General features: G+C 40.5%; 1 protein-coding gene across 4 annotated transcripts in view; it reads right to left on the bottom strand.

The window, feature by feature from the left end:
* Positions 1–27,360, bottom strand: part of ADGRB3 (adhesion G protein-coupled receptor B3) — a 1,384,867-nt gene that overhangs the window by 571,762 nt on the left and 785,745 nt on the right. For all 4 annotated transcript variants that reach the window (XM_073626736.1, XM_073626734.1, XM_073626737.1 and 1 more), the window contains 4 exons: positions 23,369–23,470; positions 22,982–23,088; positions 10,401–10,595; positions 5,263–5,331 (listed from right to left, as the gene is read on the bottom strand). In XM_073626736.1, coding sequence (XP_073482837.1) covers positions 5,263–5,331; positions 10,401–10,595; positions 22,982–23,088; positions 23,369–23,470 — 473 coding nt within the window. The remainder of the gene's footprint in view (positions 1–5,262; positions 5,332–10,400; positions 10,596–22,981; positions 23,089–23,368; positions 23,471–27,360) is intronic.

The following is a 27,360-nucleotide window of genomic DNA, read 5'->3' as shown; positions in this document are numbered from 1 at the left end:
AGTCTGGCTTTAGATGCCCACACTTAAGATGGCCACGGCCTGCTGTAAGTTTATAAAATAACAAACTACTGCTATAAACTAACAAAACAGACCTTAGTTTACAGACTAACTTTACTAGAATACATTAAGCTTGTGTATTATAGGGGTATTTTTATTTAAAAAGTATAATTTCGGCCGGAACACCACTTTAACTGCTATCTGGAGCTCCATTGAAATTATCACCTTTGCTTCCTGTGCTGCTGAGAACTTTCTACCTGACATAAAATGAACTCTCCAATAAAAGCACAGACATGTGTAAAGACACTTTTTAGGTAAAGTCTGGAAGGCTAAAATGTCTATCAGATGTTTATTTATGTCTGTGCCCTTGTTTTAAAGTTTGCCTTGTCTAGTTAAATGATTATTACCGGTACAGAAAGTGAGGGGAAATCCTAGACAGCTGTTAAGAACAGAAAGAGATTCTAATCCTTCCCCAAAGTATCTGAAATTAAAAATATAGTTTTTGGCTGGACTCACCCTTTAAGGTAAAGCAATTGGTAAAATTTAGTAACCTGTGGCCAAGCCTTACCTTCCACTGGTTTGACTGCAGTTCATCAAAACATGGTTGCTACAGGCTTTGCACATTCATAATGTCCTCTCATATACACCTATATCCTGCATGATTAACCCTTATGTAAATGAGGAAAATATATTTGATGTATTGGATATTTAGACAACTTACTTGTAGATTCTAGTTCATTGAAAATTTCTATGTTTCAACATGAACAGCTGCATTACTGCAGTTTTGCGGGAAATTGGGTGCTGCCATACATCCGATCCATATATAAACCGTAATTGCTGGTTTGTTGCTCCGGCAATTAATTTGAAAGGGTTGTTCTATCCTCTGCAGCTGCACTCCATAAAACCTAGTCTATTTTTCTCAGACAGGAAGCTAACATTTCTGTTGAAAAACATACAAGCAAATACTAGAAGCAAAGGCACACTTTGCAGTGATAACACTTGTATCTTTTAGTACAGAGTGTTACCATTCTGAACATGTAGAATGTACACTGTTGTTAACAATCTTTTTTTTTTCCTCTTTCTTTTTCTAATCCTGCAAAATAATTGTATTGGGAACAACAAAGCAACCCTTTCCACCGCAGTACACATGCCTGTTTCCATGACAACACAGGATGCCTTAAAGCTGACTCATACACTCAGGCAACGGCTTTGCCATCTACACTATCTTCTTTTTTTATACATATTGGCCATTTATTATCAATATAGCTGCCACATTAAACAGGTAGAATTTTCTCTAACAGGATTCATAAAACTTAAACATATACAGTATATGGTAATTTCGATCCATTCATCCCTTGTTTCAATAATTTGTCTTTGCTGAGCCTTAACAAACATAGGCATAGCCAAAGATTTCATTGTATACAAGACTATTTGAGCAATATAATGGTTAAAACATGAATTAAGGATTATTTCAAATGTGCTCAATAAATCTTCTGTGAATAGTTACTTAATATTCATCCTGTGCTAAGCAATTTTAATGCAGCTAGGTTATTTGTGGACAAGCTAGATGGAATTAGTTGGGGCATAGTGAGATTAATATTATATTGATATTGCTACCTATGAATTGACATCATTCCAGCCTAATGCACATTTCAACTACTGAGATTCATTATTAATGAAGCTTTATGCATTTAAAAACTGTATAAAATCATCTTATCTTTACATTACTGTAAGCAAACAAAGCTCATCATTTTATTTTCCATCAGACAGTGATAAATAAAATATATTGTAAATGCATCAGTGAGTTATCGGAGGTGGCATAGTAAGAAATCAAAAGTTTAATGATCTTTTTGTAAAGTAATTTGAGTACCTTGCACTAGCTGCCACTTCTCTAGATCAAATTTATGTCACAAGGCACACAGTGGTTGATTTACTAAAGGAGTAAAGACTGTTCATTTAGCAAAGTCAATCTTCAATTTTTAAAGTCACTTTTTACTTTAGTTTAGTAAATAATAATGTGAATGTGTTTACAATCATCCAGCCACATGCATGAAAATATTCTGCTATTTTAATTCGCCAACTGGCAGGTTAACTTTAAAGGACAACTGGTGTTTAAAAAATGTGGGAAGCACACAACACCAGTCTAAAAAGATATCTTTAATAAAGCATATCTCAAGCCATGGTGGCTGCTAGTTAACCTGATAATCCTCCTGTCAGTGATCCTAGATACTCCAAGACATCACCACCCCACCTTTCCACCTTTTCCACTCAGAAAATGCTTTGCATTCTCTGAATGGTTCCCATGCCCAACAAAGCTTCCTTTGTTAAAAATGCAGCAGGGCAGCCACTCAGCGAAGGACCTAGAAGTAATTGAAGATCCTTGGAGTAGCAGTGGTTATTTCAGTGATTTCCAGCTTCCAGGGTCATCAGTCAGGTATAGTATAAACATAGTTACATTTGTGCAAACTGGACTATTGTAACTTTGTATACAATATCTACACATGGAATTTATCCTTATCTCCTAAAGCTTAGCTTTAAGAAACCAAGCAAAAAAGTGCCAGTGCTTGTATTACTGCCGTCATTTACAATGAATATATTTTTTACTGTACGTTGGAAAATAAAGTAAGCTTGTAATTGGGTAAATATGCAGCATCTCAGCTTTTCAATTTTTTTTAAGTAGTGATCATGTCATTCTAGATAAAAAAAAATCCACATTGGTTTAAAATCCTATACTTATAGGTGGAACAAAAATACTTTTACCTATAGTGAAGAGGTTGTATTTATTATCCACCATATACACATACCTGATCACAGGTTTTATGATGTGCAAAATGTATAGTGCCATTCCTTATTTTGTTTGCTACAAAATTTAAGTGAGTGTCAGTGTATGATTCTAACTCCACTGTTATAGGGTCATTGATCTGACAGTAATTGCACATTATATTTTTTTCTTGAGTATAATACTGTGTACATGTACCCTGAAGGTAATTCTCTGCCCTCATAAATATATATGTTTTAAAAATATACTATCAAGACATCTTCAGTCAGGAACCAGGCGTTCAATCTAAAGTGAGCCTTTAAGGCTAGAAGTAATGAAGATCGCTTCTTACTTGCTTTTAAAAGGTATAGACTTCTGAACTGTCATCCTAATTATAGTGTTACTGCCAGAGCAAGAGTGGAAATTTTGAAGCCTCTAAATTTTAATAACTCGTCTGCTTGCTTGTTACAGGTTGATTACTTGCTAGCGATGGTTGTATAAAAGTGACAGCTCTGGCCCCTGTGCATTAAAAAATAAGTATGGCAGCTTACATATTTCTACCCTCCTAGATTACCTTTACAAATACTCGCCGGTGCTTAAAGAACCTTCAGAATCTGTCAATCATGTCTTGGTGTTAGGATTATTTGAAAGTTCTATCATGTTACATGTTCAAGCATTTATTTTTTTCCACATATAATGAGCTAAATTGTCACTTTAATTTACTCAAATAGTATATACACAAAGTTAGGGATTTTTTTCCTTTTTTTAAATATTGTAATATAGCAGCCAGTTTGCTAACTGCATCCATCCAGGAATGTTAATGGATGTTTTAGTCAGACAGCTAGATGCCTAAGTGGCTCATTCTATTTATGCATATAGAAAGACTTTCATGAAACCAAGTAGTAGAGGTCACAGCAGGTGAATATGAACAATAGGATTTTTCAATCATTGGTTCCAAGGGTGCAAATTGACAACTTGTCTTTCCACAATGAATAGTGTTACAGATTTGTAAGAAACTGGTGGCACAAAAATATATACATTCCCTTGCAAACATCTGTAAGGCGGAAAGTTTTGAAGACTGGTTTGTAGACAACTCCCAATATCTTCCCGATTCCCCATTTTTTTTGGTTTTAAAAGGTGTACAAGAAAGTTGTATCTGCTGAATTTACACATTAAAAAGGGATGTGTTGAAAAAACCTGGTAGCCACTGTGTCCTGGTAGGCTCAGGTCTGGGAAAAACACCATAAATCAATATTTCCATATGCCATGATTTCTTCCAAACAGGTTGTTAGATTCCATTTAAGATATGATGATTTCTAGTTGACAACTGGATTCCATTGGAGTTATAAAAAATGCCATAAATCCATAAACACGAGCTTCAAAGATCATGCAGGTTCCTGATACCATTTAAGCTGTATTTGGGTTCCACTCTCTACTTTGTTGCTAACCAGAGTTATCCCTTGGTCTCCACAGCAGTACTTTATGACAGAACAGTAAGATGTAAGTCTAAACTTTTAGTAGTAATGTAGGAGTTTGACGATCACAGTATTGACCTGTATGTAGTTATACATGAGATCCTAGTATTTAGGGATTGGTGGAAAAGCCTGTAAATTCCATCTTCCAAACTACAGAACCTAAAGAAAAGTATCATGTAAACTAGGAAGCAAAACATACAAAGAGCCCATGGTAGCAAAAAGGAGGAAAATTCCTGTACCGGGTAGATGTACATAATAAAACAGTGATGTACTGTCTTTTATGGAAAGCATAATTCAGTTTGTTATACTGAACCAAAGTGCTATGATATGAGTAAATCCTTGAATTTGAAGCATGAGTCAACTTCCATTAGGCTAACTGCATTGACGAGACAAACTGATATTCCATTAGTTGCCAAAGTATTGTGCAATTAAATAAAGCCAACAGTTTAAAAAAGTTAATGTATGGTAAACATCCCTAAACAAAACAATATACTCTGCTTCTTTTCTTTGTCTCCTAGGATTCCAGTTGGTGTCAGATTTCATTTCAAATGGCACTCAAAGGTTGCCAGTTTCTTTTTGACTGTCTGTAGTAGGTGGCATACTTTTGGTTTTGCTTTTTGTCTCACCGCCTAGTCACAGCAGGGACTTTGTTCACCTAACCAGCATTACATTTTAAGTCTTCAGAATGTAATTTTGTAATACATCCTTATACACTGGAATCAACTGCAAAAAAGATCACCTAAAAACTATGTTAATGCATTAGCTGTATGTATATCTGTGAGAAATTAGTAAATAGCGATGACATGCTAGGTTGCATCTAAAGCCTTCATTATTTTAAATAACTGGATTACATCATATTTTTTTTTTTTAAAGTAGATAAACCAGATAACATTATTAACTATGAGCATGAGAACAATGTTGAATCAAGCTAAAAGATGTTTGCATTCAGAACAATCCTTCATGTATAGCTTATCTTAAAGGCACCATACCATTAAATAAAGTTCAAGTCTTCAACAGTAAGATCTATCTTACCTGTTGTGCATCTTCCCACTTTTCTTTGTTTTCTTCATCCAAGATGTTACTTACTATTTGGAAGAAGTTCTAAAAGCAAAAAATTATGTGTTATGCAAATAGATCTAGAATATAAACTGTATTATGCAATAGTATATATTTATCAGACATCAATAATACATGGTTTGTATAATAATAAAAATCCCTCTGCCCTTTTGTCTAAGTGTTTTTCTTTAACCACTTCAGCCCCGGAAGAATTTACCCCCTTCCTGACCAGTGCCTTTTTTGCGATTCGGCACTGCATCGCTTTAACTGACAATTGCGCGGTCGTGCGACATGGCTCTCAAACAAAATTGATGTCCTTTTTTTCCCACAAATAGAGCTTTCTTTTGGTGGTATTTGATCACCTCTGTGGTTTTTATTTTTTGCGCTATAAACAAAAAAATAGCGACAATTTTGAAAAAAAAAAAATTATTTTTACTTTTTGCTATAATAAATATTAAAAAAAAAATCATTTTCTTTCCTCAGTTTAGGCCGATACATATTCTTCTACATATTTTTGGTAAAAAAAAAATCACAATAAGCATTTATTGATTGGTTTGTGCAAAAGTTATAGCGTCTACAAAATAGGGGAAAATAGGGGATAATTTTATGTAATTTTTATTGATAATTTTTTTTACTATTAATGGCGGCGATCAGCGATTTTTATCATGACTACGACATTATGGCGGACACATCGGACATTTTTGACACATTTTTTGGGAACATTGTCATTTATTCAGCCATCAGTGCTATACAAATGCACTGATCCCTGTGTAAATTACACTGGCAGTGAAGGGATTAACCACTAGGAGGCAGTGTAAGGGTTAAGTATGTCCTGGGGGGGTTCTAACTGTGGGGGGGTGTGGCTACGTGTGACACATCACTGATCTCTGCTCCCGATCACAGGGAGCAGAGATCAGTGACACTGTCACTAAGCAGAACGGGGAGATGCTTGTTTACATTAGCATCTCCCCGTTCTTCCTCTTCATGAGGCGATTGTGGATATCCCCGCGGCGATCGAGTCTGCGGATCCCGCGACCCGACTCGTGGGGCTCCTGGCCGGCACGCACACCGCCGGTGGTGCGCACGCAATTTCACAGCGGCAAATTTAAAGAGACGTACGGGTACGCCCATTTGCCCAGCGTGCCATTCTGCCGACGTACATGCGCGTGCGCTGGTCGGGAACTGGTTAAATAAAAAATAGAACATTTAAAAGCCAGTAAGCCTACCTCCAACCTAAATGTTTTTGTTTTGGAAACTATGGGGAGCCCTTTCAGTTTTTTTTAAATACCATCTACACCAGTAATGATTCTAAAGCTATGACCAGAAAAAAAACATATGGTACGTTTGCCTTACCCCTGTTGACTATTTTAAAATGTTCCTATTGCAAAGTTTACCAACACTTTACTTGTTGTAACTGGGTCATATGCACCTCAGAACGTAAAAGGTCTCAAAGGTCACTTTCTGCTCAAGTAACAATAGTAACTGAGAGAAACAGAGCAGGTAAAACAGAGGTTCTACCCCTAAGTTAATAAAAAAGAAAAGTTGTGGCTAAACATATACTTTTTAACAAAAAATAAATAAAAAGATGAGGCAACACTTCTTTAGGTATTAGCATTTACTTTATTGTTCATAAAAGGCCAGAGCATACTTGCCAACATCTTTATCTCAGTCCCCAGGACACTGTCATTCCTGCCCACCACTCATATCAAGCCCTTCTTATGGGCAGAGTGCACCCATTTTCTGGTCAGTCCTGTCCCTAATTTGTGGGAATTGCTCATTTGCAGCAGCAATTCACTCATTAATATACTGTTTTTTTTGAGTTACTGTTCATGCTCAACAAGTCAAGGTAAATATTGTGATCTCAGGATGTAGCCTGCGACACAGCAGCACTGGGACAGAGCATCTAGATCCAGGAAATCTGGGACAGTTGGCATCTATTCCAGTTTTGCTCCAAGAAAACTAGTTTTCTATGGATTTTATCATAACCCCGTTTTATGTATTTCCCATAGCTCATGTAAAAAAAGGAAGAAATTGAGTACAATGCTGTATCACTATTAGCAATTCAAATCTATGTTTACAACAAGCGTATTTATAAGGTCCTGGAATATTTAACGGCATAATCAATACAGTACGTGCTATGGTCTAATTAGCATATTTGAAAATAAGTTGCACACATTTTCTCTATTTATGTTGGCAGAATTAGTGTTGAACAAGTAAGCACTGTTCAGATGTCACATAATAAATCACTGAATACTTTTTGGGCCTAATTTGGAGAACAGCCAGAATGTACAGGATGAGGGAAAGTTGACATTTGCCCATACTGAATCTCTAACCAGACTGAAGGCTAAATGCATCATTTAACAGCTAATATAATGTAACCTGAAGTGTACTAACATGGAATGGCAATTCAATATATTACTTTTTTAATGGCTTAACAATGCTTTAGCACATGTAAGTCTCATGATCTTAAACACCTGCATTATGTGAAAGTATGTATTCAATCCTCCAGCCCCTGGGAATGTTTTCCTATATTCCTTTCAAAGGGACAATGTTAAGATTTTAGCTTTTTCACGCTTCTAGTTTACAGATCCCTTGATATCTCCATTCCTATTTCTGTTACTTGTAAGATACTAACAATTTCAAAGAACCACAAAGCATCTGTTGCAAACTAACTAAGATGCTCTTAAAGGTCTCATAGCATCTGTTAATAGAGAACTAACATTGCATAACATTCAGACAAGTATGCACAGATCAGGATTAGATATTATGCTTGATGACATTAAAGTATACTTGATATTGGTGTCAATATATATAATTATATTTATTGAGTGATCAAAGTGAAATGGAAATCCATTTTCATTTTGCTTTGTTTAAGTTACTTGTACTAGTGATCCTGCAGTAAATCTATCTATCTACGTATCTATCTCTTTGTCATGTTACAACCAAAAACCTAAATGTATGTTATTGGGATTTTATGTGATAGACCAACACAAAGGGGCACATAATTGTAAAGTTGAAGGGAAATTATAAATGTTTTTCATTTTTTTTTACAAATAAATATGTGAAAAGTGTAGTGTGCATTTGCATTCAGCCCCCCTGAGTCAATACTTTGTAGAACCCCCTTTCCCTGCAATCACAGCTGCAAGTCTATTTGGGGATGTCTCTACCAGCTTTTCACATCTAGAAAGTGACATTTTTGGCCATTCTTCTTTGTTAAATAGCTCAGGCTCTGTCAGATTGGATGGAGAGCATCTGTGAACAGAAATTTTCAAGTCTTGCCACAGATTCTCAGTTGGATTTAGGTCTGGACTTTGCCTGGACAATTCTAACACATGAATATGCTTTGATCTAAACCATTCTATTGTAGCTCTGTCTGTATGTTTAGGGTCGTTGTCCTGCTGGAAGGCTAACCTCCGCCCCAGTCTTTTGCAGACCCTAACAGGTTTTCTTCTAAGATTGCCCAGTATTTGGCTCCATCCATCTTCCCATCTACTCTGACCAGCTTCCCTGTCCCTTCTGAAGAAAAGTATCCCCACAATATGATGCTGCCACCACCATGTTTCACGGTGGAGATGGTGTGTTCAGGGTGATGTGCAGTGTTGTTTTTCCTGACACACATAACATTTTGTTTTTAAGTCAAAATGTTAAATTTGACCAGAGCACCTCCTTCCACATGTTTGCTGTGTCCCCCACATGACTTCTTGCAAACTGCAAACAGGACTTCTTATGGCTTTCTTTCAACAATGGCTTTCTTCTTGCCACTCTTCTATACAGGCCAGATTTGTGGCGTGCACGACTAATGGTTGTCCTGTGGACAGATTCTCCCACCTGAGCTGTGGATCTCGTCAGAGTTACCATGGGCCTCTTGGCTGCTTCTCTTAATGCTCTCCTTGCTTGGCCTGTCAGTTTAGGTGGACAGACATGTCTATATAGGTTTGCAGTTGTGCCATACTCTTTCCCATTTTTGGATGATGGATGCTCTGTTAGATGTTCAAAGCTTGGGATATTTTATTAGCACCTAACCCTGCTTTAAACTTCTCCACAACTTTATCCCTGACCTGTCTGGTATGTTCCTTGGCCTTTATTATGCTGTTTGTTCACTAAGGTTCTCTAACAAACCTCTGAGAGCTTCACAGAAAAGCTGTATTTATACTGAGATTAAATTACACACTGGTGACTTCTGAAGGCAATTGGTTCTACTAGATTTTAGTTAGGTGTATCAGAGTAAAGGGGGCTGAATACAAATGCACACCACACTTTTCAGATATTTATTTGTAAAAAAAAATTGAAAACCATTTATCATTTTCCTTCCATTTCACAATTATGTGCCTCTTTGTGTTGGTCTATCACATAAAATCCCAATAAAATACATTTACTTTTTTGGTTGTAACATGACAAAATGTGGAACATTTCACGGAGTATGAATACTTATTTAAGTTTCAATATTTTGATAATTATACATTGATAATGAATACTTATTTAAGCCACTGTAGCTCCATCATCTTTCATGTGCCCAGGATTCACAGGTTCAACTGTCAGCCACCTATCAAAGCCTAAAATATGTGACAGCTGGATGCGGCTGGATGCTGTACTGTGTGGTACTCATGTTTAGGGCTGTTCCAAGCATACGTTCCTGAACTCATACAGCCCTAAATGTACCAATCAGTACAGCGTCCAGCCATCACACATTTCAGACCATCATATATTTGAAAGACAATTGGCTGGGAGTTGGACACTGCACCTGTATGGGATTTAACACACAGGGTCTAAATACCCAGTGTGCATGAGGCCTAAAAGTATTCTTTTAGTAAATTAACCTTTCAGTTTTACTGCAGTGAAGCACAGCATGAAGTTTTCTGAAAATGCTTTCATATTATAATTTACTATCTTTGTCTACTGATGATTTTGGGTATACATAGAAATAACAGACAGACAGGCAGAAAGATAGATACGATCGATAGATAGATAGATAGATAGATAGATAGATAGATAGATAGATAGATAGATAGATAGATAGATAGATAATAGATAGATAGATAGATAGATAGATAGATAGATAGATAGATAGATAGATAGATAGATAGTCTGATATGATTGTTTTTCTTTTTTTTTACCTGTACTCCATCAGATGCGGGGATATAACTTGCTCTTTTGAAAGTGTCTGTGACATTTCTGAGGATTTCCACCGAGATCAGTAGATCTCCTGCATAAAAATGCTTCCTTTGAGTTAAATCGAGCAGTGTTTTGGTCACCTGAGACATTCCTTCTCCTGCCAGTGTTCTTTGTCCCTTAGCAAGATGTTCTTTAATCTAGATCAGTTAAAAAGACAGCATATGTTTACATTTTTTACGAACAATGCATAACACAAACATTATGAATATGATAAAAAAAATTGTCTAAGTTGTATATGCTATATTATTTGTAGACATTTGTATTTTTAGTATTTTTTTCCTACTGGAGGTGATTGAAGCCGTGTTAGTGCAATTGTGACAGAGAAAATTGAGTACTGTCCATGATACTTTTTTTATTTGCACTAACATATCATTTTTCATGGACAAGCTTTTGGGGTGTGTCCCCATTTTCAAGGTTTCAAGTACTGATTTACAAAAGTTTCAGCAGAAGGTAAAATGTTAAAACAAAACAAAACAAAACAAAAAAAAATCTCTGAGGGAAAGAGATTTTTTTTAGAGATTTTTTCTTTTTTTTAACATTTTATCTTCTGCTAAAACTTTTGTGAATCAGTACTGCTTGGACCTTGAAAATGGGGACACACCCCGCAAGCTTGTCCATGAAAAATGATAAGTTATTGCAAACGAAAAAAGTATCACAGGCGGTACTCAATTTTTTCTTACTGGATAAACATTTCTTTTTGTTTAGTAATGAATAGACATGTGCACACTGAAATATTTTGTTTCGGAATTTCGTTTTTGTCTGAAAAATAAATTTATTTAGTTACTCCCAAAATTCATTTTTATGTATTTCGTTTTTCGTTAAAAATTGCATTCGTCCAAAAAATCCAAATTAATTAAGGCCGAATCTGTCATTGAGGGCTCATGGTGTCTGTCGAATGTTCAAAGAAGATTCGACATAGCAGTGAAACTGTACGACGCCGCAATTGTACATTTCCGGTCGAATTTTCCACCTACAAGCTACCTGTAGTAGAATTAGTCAACCAACATTAGAATTTTTCTATAGCCTATGGGTGGATGCATTTGACCAGAAATGTACGATTACAGCGTCGTACAGTTTAGCTGCTCATCGAATCTTCTTAGAACTTTCGACAGACACCATAGGCCAAAGATTCAAGGTTTGTATGTTTTTCGTTGCTTTGTCGAATCTTCGTCGTTCATGTTGAATGGTCTACTCTACCCCAACAGTCAGCCAACTTTCACATTCGTTTCTCAATCTCCAAGTGCAATGGCGGGCACGGCATCCGCCATTGTGTCAGATATTGATATGGCATTATAATATAGAATCTATAATAATAAATCCCCTTCCACAACACGGGCAGCCTCTGAGGCTATCACAACACTAGCAACACTAGTATCACTATCAAGTTCACAACACTAACACAATAGCAGCAGATTATGAAAAAGTTAAGTTGAACTGTAGCTTGCTTCACTATTGTTCTGGTGCTGTCCTTATGCTTAATTGCTAAATAATTCAGGTTCTCTGGCAAACGGACCAATTAAGATTGACTGTCTTCTGAAATGATTCAGTGTGTGTGTCTTTCTCTCTCTGCTAGCAAATCGTAAGTGAAAGTAAGTTGGCTGTACGTGTGTACTTAGTTCTAGCAATTTTACTGCCCCTCCTCTTTGGTTACAATCGGCCAATAACATTCATCATCATCATTATTTAATTTTATTTCCCCCACCAAATTCCAGCAGCGATCTTTTCTCTCTATGTCGAATCTTTTCTCTCTATGTAGAATAATCTTGGACTAATAGAGTTAAAGTTAGGCACATTTGACCACAGGTTCGATAGACACAGATTGTTATTGTCAGCGTCATGTTGAATCTCCTATCTACATCGAATTGTCACAACGAAAACGAAAATAAAGCATTTGTTTATGTCGGATCTTTCAGTTTTCATATCCTGCTCTTTCGTTATCGTTTGTTAAAACGATAAGGAAAATACCTGTAATTCGGACGAAAATGCATTTGGACGAAAATGAATGCACATGTCTAGTAATGAATAAAGATTTAGGAACTTACGTCAAATAGTCAAATATACATACACTAGGTTTAGCTTCTCTGCCATTTTATAGTTTTACAATTCAGGTTAAGACATTATTGCACTGAGCACATGCCTGTCAGTTTCAGAGGGCACTGTTTTTCATATATATATACTGTATATACAGTGCTGTGAAAAAGTATTTGCCCCCTTCCTAATTTTTTATGTTTTTGCATATTTCTCACATTTTAATGATTCAGATCATCAAACAAATTTTAATATTACACAAAGATAACCCGAGTAAATTCAAGATGCAGTTTTAAAATTATTATTTAATTTATTAAGGGAAAAAAGCTGTTGAAACTTGCCTGGCCCTATGTGAAAAAGTAATTGCCCCCTTCCATGTTGAATCATGAATGAATTGTGATCAACCAAATTTTTTGGAAAGCTGAGTTAAATTTCACTTGCCACACCCAGGCCTGATTACTGCCAGACCTGTTGAATCAAGAAATTACATAAATAGAAGCTGTCTGACACGCTAACAGATCACAAAAAGCCACACATCATGCCACAATCTAAAAAAATTCAAGAACAGATTAGAAACAAAGTAATGTACATGTATCGGTCTAGGAAGGGTTTCAGAGCCATTTCTTAGGCTTTGGAACTCCAGTAAACCACAGGGAGAGCCATTAGCCACAAAATGAAGATAACTTGGAACAGTGGTGAACCTTCCCAGGAATAGCCGGCCTACAAAAATCACTCCAAGAGCATGATGACCACTTATCCAGGAGGCGATAAAAGAACCCAGAACAACATCTAAAGAACTGCAGGCCTTACTTGCCTCAGGTAAGATCAGTGTTCATGATTCAACAATAAGAAAGAGACTGGGCAAAAATGGCATCCATGGGAGAGTTCCAAGGCCAAAGCCACTGCCGACCAAAATTCAAGTGAAGGTAGATTGGGTATCTGGCGCTCCAGAAGGCAATGCCCTTTGTTTGTAATAATGTACATTTGATTAGTCAGTCTTTAGGTAAAAACAAAGTTGAACCACAGTAAGGGGGTGATTTAAAAAGATGCAGCCATCCTCAGAGTGTGTCCACCAGCTCTGCAAAACATATAAAAGAAACAAGGGGGGTGCCCTTATAATTTTAGTATTAAAACAGTAACATTTATTGCACAAGATTAAAAACACTTACAAGATATAAGTGGGAGTCATGCTCATCATAAGTATGTAGTCCTGGCAGTTCTGCTGTGTCCCACAGGCACCTCACACGATCCGGGTAGCTGGGAAAGGCTCTAGTGAGTAGTGAGCTCCATGCTGACCAGCTTGAACCGGAAGTAGAAATGATTTTCATTCCGCAAAGACAGTCCTGACCCCTTCCTCCCGCCCTGTGCTGGTGACATCATTTCCGCTTCCGGTTCAAACTGGTCAGCATGGAGCTGACTACTTCCTGGTTTTCCTGAATGTACAGCTATTCAGCACAACATCACACCAGAACCTTTCCCAGCTACCCGGATCGTGTGAGCAGCCTGTGGGATGCAGTTGAACTGTCAGGACTAAATACTTATGATGAGCATGACTCCCATTTGTATATTGTAAGTGTTTTTAATCTTGTGCAATAAATGTTACTGTTTTAATACTACACTTAGAGAGGCCCCTCCCCCCCCGGTTCTTTTACTGCTGACCAAAAAGAACAAAAGGCAAATCCACTTTGCACTACTTGAAAGTGCACTGGGAAGTGCAGTCACTGTAGATCCGAGGGGGACATGCAGGGAAAATAAAAAACAGCATTTTAGCTTGCACATGCTTGGATGATAAAACCAGAAAAGCTTCCCCTCATTTCAGATCTACCCCTCAGATTTACAGTGACTGCACCTCCATGTGTACTTTCAGGTGCACTTCCAGTGCACTTGTAGTGCAAAGTGGATTTGCCTTTCGTAAATAACCCCCAAAGGCTCATTTCACATTTACCAAAAAACATCTTGATTATCCCTAATGCCCTGTACACACGATCGGACATTGATCGGACATTCCGACAACAAAATCCATGGATTTTTTTCCCATGGATGTTGGCTCAAACTGTATTTACTCGGGTTATCTTTGTGTAATAATAAAATTTGTTTGATGATCTGAGTCATTTAAGTGTGACAAATATGCAAAAAAATAAAAAATCAGAAAGGGGACAAATACTTTCACAACATTGTAGATATGTATATATACAGTATATTGCTTTTTCCTCTTTTTTTCTGTTTTAGGGTTCTTTCGTGCAGGGGCACATAGATCCATACTCTAGGAAGAGGTGTTTGTTTTGCATCCAGAATAGCATACAGCCACACTCAGAAGGCTGTATAAATGAAGAAAACGCAATAAAAGTCTGACAGCTACAGCACCTGTAAGGACCTTTACCCACATCTGAGCATTTAGTGTCATACACATGTGAATGAACAGCGCTAGACACAGATGGACTGCAATTAAAGGCCTCTCAACCATACCTGTATGCAAGTGCATACATAGATGTGTGCACAGATCCCTATAGCCACTGAGTCTGTTGAAGTGTCATTGATTTTTAACAGGCTTCCAGGCGTGGCTGTATGCTACTTTTTTTTCATAAATGCTTTTATTGAAAATACAAATTACAGTTTATAGGGGATAGTCCAAGTGGACATTCTTATGATATAATCAAGTATATAACAGTTATAGGGTATGGTCCAAGTGGACACTCTTCTGATATAATCAAGTTATATAACAGCAATAAGAAGGTATAAGCACATAAAGTCGACATGTCTAAATAAACGTGCATTTCTGCAAAAGGAGCTTTCAACTTGTGGTTTAGGCATGCTAAGTTAGAAGTTCAGTTTTTGGCTATGGGTATAAATGGGAGAAAAAGTAGAGAAGGGAGATAAGATAGAAAGGATGGGAGAGAGGAATAGGGAAGGAAGGGGAGGGAGAGGGGGAGAGAAAAGAAAAAAAACAAAACTGTATGCAACTTTGAGTGCATACCAAACACTTCATCAAATGTAGAAGTCTGTGCCTCCATGTAAATGAGGCCTTCAGCCCAAAACAGTTTAGAATTCACTTTTACTGTTTCATGCAGATATTGCCATATAGTCAGTAAGGCTTATGGTGCCTTTAAGTGTAGTTATACTGTCAAATTATGGAAATCACCACTTTATGTTTGGTATGTGTTCCCATTAACCTAAAAATAATGTTAAAATAATGTTACCATACTAGCTGTTTAGTTGCAGGGGGCTTTTGGGCAGACTGCAAGCTACTCCAAACAATTTCAAAGTAAAAGTGGAGTGACAAAAAAGGGGATAGGATGAGTTTCCTGTCATTGCCATACAATGTAGAATCTAAGCCTTAAGATCTTTTACCCTTTGTAAGGATAGACAATGCTTAAATCTAGTTTACATCTGATGATAAGATCTGCCAGCACACCACATATGAGGTTAGTCCCCTCCTTAACATTACATAGCAGGTGGAAACTTGCGTTTCTGAGTATTCACAAAAGAGCAAGTAAGAATGTAAGCAGCATTTTTTCATCTATTTATTTTTTAAGTTTTGCTATGTGAATGAGAACCTGTTGCAATTATAAAGTAGTTATCTTTCCAACTTGGCTGAAAAGTGAAAAAAAACTTAAAAACACTCTAATGTTGATTTACTAAAATTGAGTACAAAAATTGGTGCCACTCAGCATGGTAGCCAATCAGCTTCTAATTTCAGTTAGTTCAATTCAGCTTTCCCAAAAAAATGGAAGCTGATTGTTTTCTTTGCAGAGATGCACCAGATGTTGCACTTTTTAGTTTAAGTATATCAACCCCACTGTGTCTGCCTGCTGCAGATGCCATTCAATACAGCATGACCTTTTTTTTTTTTAACTATAATGGCACTTGTAGACCAGTGCCCCAGAAAAAAAGCCTCAAAATGTACAAACCATTGTAACATTTTCTTTATTTACCATCTGTCTTTTGGCCACCACTTGTGACTAAACTCAGCAAGTAAACTGTAGGAGAATGCTTAGGGGAATCAGGACTGTTTTTTGTTCAGGAAGCATGGAACTTTTCCTTCCCATGTTTGGTGGTTTACACAGTTAAGACTCAGTTTTTCTGACATAATTGTACCTTCAGTACACCTTTTGTTCTCATTTTAACCAAAATATTCTTGACATTCTTCAACATTAACTGAAGCTCACAGATTCAAAAAGAAGGGTTTAGTGCTGCTAAAAGAATGTGTATATATTTGTAATTTCAAAGGGTTTCAATCTTTTTAGGTAAAAGGCTTACATTACAAAAATACCTGGTGATCTTACCAGGAAGGTCCTTGTTCAGGAAGTTCCTGGTATAGGGTGACAACAGTTGTGTTCCTGTATTGCCATCCTGTCACATGTGCATTGGGTGGAGACTGCAAAGAACCATGCCAGCACACATTGTACCCATCCAATGATGCAACTGCACATAGACGGACAGTGGCTGAAACAGACTTGAGGAGATCAGCAGTACTGAGAAAAAAAGAATTTAAAATTTTGGAAAAATGGTACATTTTTTAATACATAGTGCTTTAGCAAAGTGAATTGCATTCAGTTAAGGTTCAGATCAGGGGTGGACTCATACAGGCACTGCCCCATGAGAGCCTCCTGTCCTGGACTTCACTCACTCCTACTTCCTATAAGGGACAAGGTGAGACGGAGCGGGGTGACATGGGAATGGGGTGGTGTGTATGTGGATGGTCTAGGGGGGTGCTGGGGTCCCAGATTTCAGTGGCGTCCCACCTAGGCTGCTTCAGGTGTTGTGCAGTTCTAAGTGCTCCTAATTCTCCTCCATCCTGCCGATAAAACTCACAGCAGAGCTCCCCTGAGACATGGGGGTAGGGTAGCTGCAAGCGCAGGCACCCAGGACATGTTCATGACACTGTGCTGGCTGCTGCCTAATAGAGCGGTGTTAGCTGCTGTAAGGAGGATGGGTAGTAAGCCCTAGAAGGGAGATTTGTTTTCTAGTGTGAAGCACCAAAAGTGAGAGCTGTTGAGGGCTGGTGAATTCAGAAATGAGAAATGTAGACGTCAGGGGCTGGGTGCAAAAGTGACAGCTGTGTATTAGAGATGGTTCTAGGTGCAGAAGTGACAGCTATGGATGGGTGGGGACTGGGTGTAGAGGCAATAGCTGAGAAGGAAGAGGAGATGCTAGGTGCAAAAGTGAGAGCTGTGGACATGGACACATGGATGAGCTATGGACATGGACACAGAGATGAGCTGTGGATATGGACTCAAATGTAAGCTTTGAACATGGACACAGAGGTGAACTGTGAACTGGGATGCAGGGGTGATCTGTGGACAGGGACGCATGGGTGATCTGTGGACTGGGACATAGAGGTGACCTGTGGACAGGGATGCAGAGGTGAGATGTGGACAGGAACGCAGAGGTGAGCTGTGGAGAGGGACGTAGAGGTGAGCTGTGGAAAGGGAGGCAGAGGTGAGTTGTGAACTGGGACACAGAGGTGAGTTGTGGACTGGGACGCAGGGGTGAGCTATGAACAGGGAAACAGAGGTAAGCTGTGGACAGGGACAGGGAGCCGATGCTGCCCGCAGGCCGAGTTGCCATGTACACTGCTGCTGTATAAGAGAGGTAGAGCAGACAATGTGCTGTGTGCTGTGCCCATGCTGGCTGCTGCCTAATAGAGCAGTGTTAGCTGCTGTAAGGAGAATGGGTTGCAAGCCCTAGAAGGGAGATTCATTTTGGAGTGTGCAGCACCAAAAGTGAGAGCTGTTGAGGGCTGGTGAGTTCAGAGATGAGAACTGTAGATATCAGGGGCTGGTGCAAAAGTGACAGCTGTGTATTGGAGATGGTTCTTGGTGTAGAGGTGACAGATATGGATGGGTGGGGACTGGGTGTAGAGGTGATAGCTGTACAGAAAGAGGAGGTGCTAGGTGCAAAGGTGAGAGCTGTGGACATGGACGCTGAGGTGAGCTATGGGCATGGTCACAGAGGTGAGCTGTGGACATGGTCACAGAGGTGAGCTGTGGACAGGGATGCAAAGGTAGGCTGTGAACATAGACACAGAGGTGAGCTGTGAACTGGGATACAGGGGTGAGTTGTGGACAGGAATACAGGGATGATCGGTGTACTGGGAAGTAGAGGTGAGCTGTGGACAGGATCACAGAGGTGAGCTTTGAACATGGACACAGAGGTGCACTGTTGACAGGGATGCATAGGTGAGCTGTGGACAGGGAGGCAGATGTGAGCTGTGGACTGGGACGCAGGGGTGAGCTGTGGACAGGAACGTGGGGGTGAGTTGTGGACAGGGACACAGAGGTGAGCTGTGGACAGGGAGGAAGATGTGAGCTGTGGACTGAGACACAGGGGTGAGTTGTGGACTGGGATGCAGGGGTGAGCTGTGGACAAGGACACAAAGGTGAGCTGTGGACTAAGACACAGCAGTGAGTTGTGGACTGGGATGCAGGGGTGAGCTGTGGACAGGAACACAGAGGTGAGCTATGGACTAGGACACAAGGGAGAGCTATGGACTGGGACACAGAGGTGAGCTGTGGACAGGGACAGGGAGCCGATACTGCCTGTCGGCCATGTTGCCTTGTACACTGCTGCTGTATCAGACAGATTAAGCAGCCAATGTGCTGTGCCCATGCTGGCTGCTGTCTAATAGAGTGGTGTTAGCTGCTGTAAGGAGAATGGGTAGTAAGCCCTAGAAGGAAGATTCGTTTTATGTGCTGCACCAAAAGTGAGAGCTGTTGAGGGCTGGCGAGTTCAGGGAGGAGAATTGTAGATGTCAAGGGGTGGGTACAAAATTGACAACTGTGTATTAGAGATGGTTCTAGATGCAGAGGTGACAGCTATGGATGGGTGGGGACTGAGTGTAAAAGCAATAGCTTTGAAGGAAGAGGAGGTGCTAGGTGCAAAAGGGAGAGCTGTGGACATGGATACATAGGTGAGCTATGGACATGGAAACAGAGGTGAGCGGTAGACAAGGACGCAAAGGTGAGCTATGAACATGGACACAGAGGTGAGCTGTGGACAGGAATGCAGGGGTAAGCCATGAATTGTAACGCAGAGGTGAGCTGTGGACAGGGACACAGAGTTGAGCTGTGGACAGGGACTCAGAGGTGAGCGGTGAACAGGGACACAGGGGTGAACTGTGGACAGGGAGGCAGAGGTGAGCTGTGGACTGGGACTCAGGGATGAGCTGTGGACAGGGACAGGGAGCCGATGCTGTCTGTCGGCCATGTTGCTTTCCACACTGCTGCTGTATAAGAGAAGTAGAGCAGCAAGTGTGCTGTGTGCTGTGCTTGTGCTGGCTGCTGCCTAATAGAGCAGTGCTAGCTGCTGTAAGGAGGATGGGTAGGTGGGCGGTAGACATGGTGAGCTATGAACATGGACACAGAGGTGAGCTGTGGACAGAAATGCAGGGGTAAGCCGTGCACTGTAACGCAGAGGTGAGCTGTGGACAGGGACACAGAGTTGAGCTGTGGACAGGGACTCAGAGGTGAGCTGTTGATAGGGATGCAGAGGTGAGCTATGGACAGGGATGCAGGGGTAAGTTGTGGACTGGGATGCAGGGATGATCTGTGGACTGGAACGTAGAGGTGAGCTGTGGACAGGGACCCAGAGGCGAACTGTGGACAGGGAGGCAGAGGTGAGCTGTGGACTGGGATGCAGGGGTGAGCTGTGGACAGGGACACAGAGGTGAGCTGTGGACAGGGACGCACAGGTGAGCTGCGGATTCGGACACATGGGTGAGTTGTGGTGACAGAGGTGACAGCTATGGATAGGTGGGGACTGGGTGTAAAGGTGATAGCTGTGTAGGAAGAGGAGGTGCTAGGTGCAAAAGCAGTGGTGTCCGGCAGCACGGCACTACCCCCCGGGCATCCGGCGGTCTGGCACTTACCCCATCTAGGTGGTGGGTGGTGGGTGGCGGGCTGCGGGCAGTGGCTCCGGTGTCCTCCAGCACAGCAGGCAGACCCCATTTAGGTGGCGGGCGGTGGAGTGTGGGTAGCAGCTCTGGTGCCCGCTCCTCCAGCGGCTTCCTCCATGGCTTCCGCTGTGGTCTCCACTCTCTTACTCCTAATCACGAGCTTCAAAAAAACATTCCCCCATTGGAATCCATAGCCTGGCGCCCTGTATGTAGTTCAGGGGGCCGGATGCATTAATGGGGGGGCACCCATGTGCCCCTAATGGATGGGCCGCCACTGTGCAAAAGTGAGTGCTGTGGATATGAACACAGAGGTGAGCTGTGGACATGGACACAAAGGTGAGCTATACACATGGACACAGAGGTGAGCTGTAGACTGGGATGCAGAGGGAGGTGATCTATGGACAGGGATGCAGAGGTGAGCTGTGGACAGGGACACAGAGGTGGGCTGTGTACTGGGATGCAGGAGTGAGCTGTGGACTGGGACGCAGAGGTGGGTTGTGGACTGGGACGTAGGGGTAAGCTGTGGAGAGGGACACAGAGGTGAATTGTGGACAGGGACGCAGAGGTGTGTTGTGGACAGAGGGTGCAGAGGTGAGCTGTGTACACACTTGGGGTGCGTGGCTTCACTACAATGAGGGGTCCATTGATGAAGAGCTTGTCCATTTTCTTCGCTGTGTCCAGGGAAAGCTCTTTTTCTGCCTGACGTGGGACTATGTGGCAGGAAATGCCTGAGTTGGGGGGGCAACACAGAGGCCCAGCCTAACCCCTGGGAGCCACAAAGCACTGATCACTACTGACAATGGCTCACTGACTGGGCGCTGCAGTCCACAGTAAGTGCCTTGCCACTGTGAGTACCCAAGAGGAACAGATACTAACATACTCTTCTCTATCTCCCTTGCCGCTACAACAGCTTCATCTACATCTCATCACATCACATCTGTAGAGAGAGACAGAGAGAGAGAGAAATAGAGAGAAAGAGTATGAGGGATAGAAAGAGGGAAGGAGATAGCCAGATAGAGGGGGAGAGAAAGAGATGGGGGGATAGAAAAAGGAAGAGAGCGAAATACAGAATAAGGAATAGAGAGAAAGAGAGAGATACAGAATAAGGAAGAGAGAGAAAGAGCGAGTGTGAGAGATAGAAGAGGAAGATAAGGGAGAAAGAGGGAGAGATACATAAAGAGAGAGAGAGGGAGAAAAAGAGAGAGAAAAGAATACAGAGAGAGAGAGAGAGAGAGAGAGAGAGAGAGAGAGAGAGAGAGAGAGAGAGTGAAAGAGAGTGAGAGAAAGAGAAAGAGAGAGAGAGAAAAAGAGAGAGAAAGGAATACAGAGAGAGAAAGAGAGAGAGAATAGAGAGATGTGGGTGTAGCTTGAGTGTGGGAGGGGCCACGTGGGACCCCATGATCTACAATTGCCCGGGGGCCCCATGAGTTGTCAGTCCAGGCCTGGTTCAGATCTAGACAGCCCATGATTATTTATATAACTAATAGGGCAAATATTTTCCACATTTTACTATGGTACACTAAATATGGTTGCTTGCTGTTGGTTACTGCCATTTCATATGTTTTCTACCTATTGAATAAGCCTAATAAGCTATATAAAATATTAACATACTGTACACATATTACATACACAATATAAACACTGGCTGAAAGGGAAAGACTGAAGTCTCGCACACTGTACGGGGCCATTCAGGTGGCTGATTAGTACCATCCTCCATGCAGAGCCACTGCCAGATGCATGTTCATCCAACTTGGAGCTATGTGAAGGCAGCCAATAGAAGTGGATTCACATGCAGCGTCAGCACAGACATAATCGCATGTCAAAGTCTGACATAAGGACAGAAGCGGGTGCATGGATCCGAATGCAGAGACTCCTAAAAAAAAAGCATTAAAAAATCTGATCCACGTGATCCACTATTGTTCATCATGCAAAAATGCACACTTACTTGAGGATTAGAGGAACCTGGTTCACATATGCAATGTCAGATTTTGTCTAGTACGTTTTCCTTTCAACTGGACTTGTTCTGCAATGTTGAAGACATTTTTTATCTTCTACAAGACACTTCTTCACTTCAATTAGTATTAAAGGAATGATTTGGAGAAGCTATGAAACATTTTCAACATTACAGAACAAGTCCAATTGAATGCAATTAACTACTAGTAGCTATACAATGACTTGAATTATTAAGATCCTTCATAGACAATTTCAGATTTGCTGATCCAGAAAACTAAATTGCTTATCTCTTTTTAGTACGGTGAAAACGAACACACATATACTGTACATATGCATAAAGAGAAATAAGAGGAATAAGTAAATCTCTTATAAAAGTTCTGCCAGTAGGTCTTATAACAGAAATACACCTTAACTGGCAGAATTGATATAGTAAACCTTCATTATCCATGTTCATTTCCAGTGAAATATTTGAAATTACTTTTCAGTGATTAAGGATTGGCACTAATAATGTGCATGTGCAGAATGTAATGCTGTATTTTTCCTATGCAAGAGCCACATTTCTGACTAGATATGAATGAGTTACATTTTCAGCTCAGCTACATAATAGGAAATAAACATAACAAGGACAAAAGCTGGCTTTGCACCTACTGAAAGCTGCAAGTGTCTGTATTCAGCTGATATGCATCTTGCAAAGCTCGGCTGTTCCCAGAAGGCTACACCATGAAGATTGAGCGAGCAGCGTCTGCTAGTGGTGCCTATGAGTCACACAGGATGCAGAAAATATCTGTTAGAGTCTGCAGCAATGCTGAAATCATACAAAAGCAATCTCATAAATTAGTCTATTTAGCTATATAACATTGGGAAATGAGATGCACAATATATATCCCATTTTCTTAAAATTCCATTTGTGTAAATGATTATTTGAAATGCTCAATCATGATCTTCCAAACAGCATTGAAGACAAATAAACATGTTTGATCATTACTTATCTAGTTATATATAAATGTGTACATCTCTTAATAGAAGAGCGTTTACCAGTAGCGTTAAGAGGACATCGATTGAATGCCAGGTCTCCAGCTGGGGTTCTTTTCCATACCATAGACATCAAATAGTCCTCGGGGCAGATTTCATAAGGAGCTGTGAATAAGAGTGAGAGATTTATATTAAACACACACACATCTAGGATTCGGAGATTATTTGTCACGCTACTCAGTTCTCTACATGCCTGAGGAAAAAAACCTTAGTAGTCCAGAATGTTTGTTTCTAAAAACATTAGCTCTGTGGTAAAAATAGCTCACACAGCAGTTTCTGCCTGTCATTTTTTTTTTTCTTTAAAACGTAATATCCTGCAGATGTATGTGCTGTTCACTCAATTACTCTTGCAGTTTTTAAACATGGTAGTTAACTAGTTACTTCATGAATAATATTTTCCTTTTATGTCACCTCGATGAGGAATTATTCTAAGCACTATTAGCATTTTCAGGAAACAACAAACCCTTTCATGGAAAAGCAGTAGTAATAGAATAGGATTCAGTACAAACTTAAAACCCAAGAAAGAAGGCTTGGACCTGCAAGCATTTATTTTAACTGAGAAAAAAAATAATTAATAATATGATATCTCTCTGACTCACCAGCTTACAGATTACAATGTCTTCATAGCTCACGTTCAGCAGGGAGGGTTTAACAGTAATTACTATAAAAGCTTGTTTGTGTTTTTCTTAAGACCTTTAAACCTTTGTACGAATGCATCTACATGGGTGGCAGAATGCTGTTGGGTGTTCTAGAACCAAGATCTTACCTGCGGGGCAGGTGAGGTTACTAAGGGACAGACTAGTACATGCAGGAAACTTGCTATAGCAGTTGGAAAGGCATTTTTTAGTTTGTTGAGCTCTTGCGTGAGGCAAAACCTTAAACTATGTATTCTATTAGTAGTAATTAGTAGTACATCTACTAGCATTTCTGTTCTGTTGGATGTTAGTAGGGTCACACAGGCCAAATGTTCCTCCCCGAAGGCTGTAGGCACACAAAACATTTGGCATCCTAAATAACTGTTAGGATATCCTCTTTAAACTCTTAAACAAATTTATCTAAAATAATTATTGCTACTGATAATAAAAAGGCAACAAATTATTAAGGGAAAAGCTGGTTGTTTGCTTTGTAACCCATAGGTATGTGCTAGATTATACTGTGGCTCATGCAGGATTTTTTTTTAGCAGGAATGCGGGGGGAATGCAGTTTCAGCACCTCCAGCACTGAATGCATGTAATGACAAGAGATGCTGGGGTGTGCTGCAGGGTCTACTGATGCTGGCTGCTAGAGGATCTATTTAATCTAAAGAGGATCTATTTTTGGAGGAGGACGGGATCTATTGTTGCTGGGGAGGTCTATTGTTCCTGGTGGGGAATCTATTGTTGCTGGAAGGGTCAGTTATTGCTGCTAGGAGAGATCTACTGTTGAGGGAGGGGTCTATTGTTGCTGGCTGCTGGAGGGTCTATTGAAACTGGCTGTGAGGAGATCTTTTGTTGCTGCCGGGGTCTATTGTTGCTGGGGGATCTATTGTTGCTGAAGGGTCTATTGTTACTGGCTGCTGAGGATCTATGTAATGCTTTTCTTGTTATCATTAACACATTAACACATTCCATACAAATTACTTAGCATGACAAAATGATACTTAATTCTGTATTCTCTAAAAGGAGAAGTACTGGGAGGTGGGTAGGGGAGGAGCCAAGGAATGGTGCTCGGAGGTGGGTAGTGGGGAACCAAGAAACAGTGCTCGGAGGTGGGTAGGGGTGGAGGCAAAGGAGTGACTCAGAAAAGGGGAGTTCCTGCACCTATTCTCTTAGGAAAAAAGCCCTGGGCTCATGGTACATCTAACTACATATATACATATACTGTATATCAAGACAAAAACTTTGAGTTAAGTTCAGGAGATGGTTATGTCTAAATTAGAAACCTGGTGAGTTGAAAGAAAGACTGTTCTCTCTGATAACATTGGTGGTCTTGCATCACAGAACTGAGACCCATTGAACACTTATTAACGCTTTGTTATGAGACAAATACAACACTTCGTGGGGTGCCCAAAACATTTTATTAACATATCAGTAAAAATATAATAAAAAAAAATTCACTGCACTGACTCAAAAGCCCCTGACCATGTTATAGTTTGTCGCAACCCCTGCCTTTCATTTTTTGATGGACAACTTGGACATGTAAATGTGGATAAAATATTAATAAAACTATGGTAATGCATACATACAATATAGAGTATATACAATATAGAAAATAATATTAATGTCATAGACCTTTAAGGTCTGTTTAAAACAAATTACCATACATCATATAAATATCTTGATGTAGTACAATACAAAATAATAAACGCCTCCTTAATTAAAATAAACCATCACAGAACATCCTATACTATATTAATTTAATTAAAAAAAATGTCCATATATTGCAATCCACTGAAGTCCTTCACCTATGTGTTGTGAAACTCTCAATAGCTTCCACTTGTTTTTTGGTGCAATCCGGTCAGTACATGCAACACCCAGTGCTTGTATTAAATACCTTACGCCATTGACCTTAATAAAAAAATAAAGGTCTTGTTGCCCCTCTCTGGGTTGTATGCACATTTACTCCTCTACTGACTCTAGTCTCCTCTGACTAACTCACCGGTGGGTTGTGTGTAGGGATGAGCCGAACACCCCCCTGTTCGGTTTGCACCAGAACTTGCGAACAGTCAAAAAATTTGTTCGAACACACGAACACCGTTAAAGTCTATGGGACATGAACATGAATAATCAAAAGTGCTAATTTTAAAGGCTTATATACAAGTTATTGTCATAAAAAGTATTTGGGGACCTGGGTCCTGCCTCAGGGGACAAGGATCAATGCAAAAAAGTTTTAAAAATGGCAGTTTTTTCAGGAGCAGTGATTTTAATAATGCTTAAAGTGAAACAATAAAAGTGTAATATCCCTTTAAATTTCATACCTGGGGGGTGTCTATAGTATGTTAATGAATTGCCGGTCCGACAATACACATAAAAGTTAATTGAAACAAAACGGCATGGGAATTCCCCACAGGGGAACCCCGAACCAAAATAAAAAAAAAATGACGTGGGGGGTCCCCCTAAATTTCATACCAGGCCCTTCAGGTCTGATATGGATATTATCAAAATCCATACCAGACCCTTATCCGAGCATGCAACCTGGCAGGCCGCAGGAAAAGAGGGGGGATGAAAGAGCGCCCCCCCTCCTGAACCGTACCAGGCCACATGCCCTCAACATTGGGAGGGTGCTTTGGGGTAGCCCCCCAAAGCACCTTGTCCCCATGTTGATGAGGACAAGGGCCTCATCCCCACAACCCTGCCCGGTGGTTGTGGGGGTCTGCGGGCGGGGGGCTTATCGTAATCTGGAAGCCCCTTTAACAAGGGGACCCCCAGATCCTGGCCCTGTGTGAAATGGTAAGGGGTACCCCTACCATTTCACTAAAAAAGTGTCAAAAATGTTAAAAATGACAAGAGACAGTTTTTGACAATTCCTTTATTTAAATTAAATTAAATTTTCTGGCTAGTCCACATCCATGATGACATGGAGGGAGGCTCCCGCTGTGTGACACTTCTCTTCTGACGGTTCTTAAATAACAGGGGGGGTGGGGCCACCTGGTGACCCCGCCCCCCTCTGACGCAGAGTGACTTGACGGGACTTCCCTGCGGCATCATGGGGAATGCCACAAGGAAGTCCCGTCAAGTCCCCTTGCATCAGAGGGGGGCCCGCCCCCCATTATTTAAGAACCATCAGAAGAGGAGAAGCGTCACACAGCGGGAGCCTCCCTCCATGCCATCATGGATGCGGAGCGGCCCGAAAAGAAGATGAAGAGAAGAAGATGAAGAGAGAAATGTCACACAGCGGGAGCCTCCCTCCATGCCATCATAGATGCGGAGCGGCCCGAGGAGAAAAAGGGAAGAAGACGCCGACGCCGCGGAGGAAGATTCCGGACGAGAACACCAGAGGAAGAACCAGAAGAACCA

The sequence above is a fragment of the Aquarana catesbeiana genome, linkage group LG04, assembly GCF_042186555.1.
Source record: "Aquarana catesbeiana isolate 2022-GZ linkage group LG04, ASM4218655v1, whole genome shotgun sequence".
Classification (NCBI taxonomy): Eukaryota; Metazoa; Chordata; class Amphibia; order Anura; family Ranidae; genus Aquarana; species Aquarana catesbeiana.
This window is presented reverse-complemented; position numbering and strand designations above follow the sequence as displayed.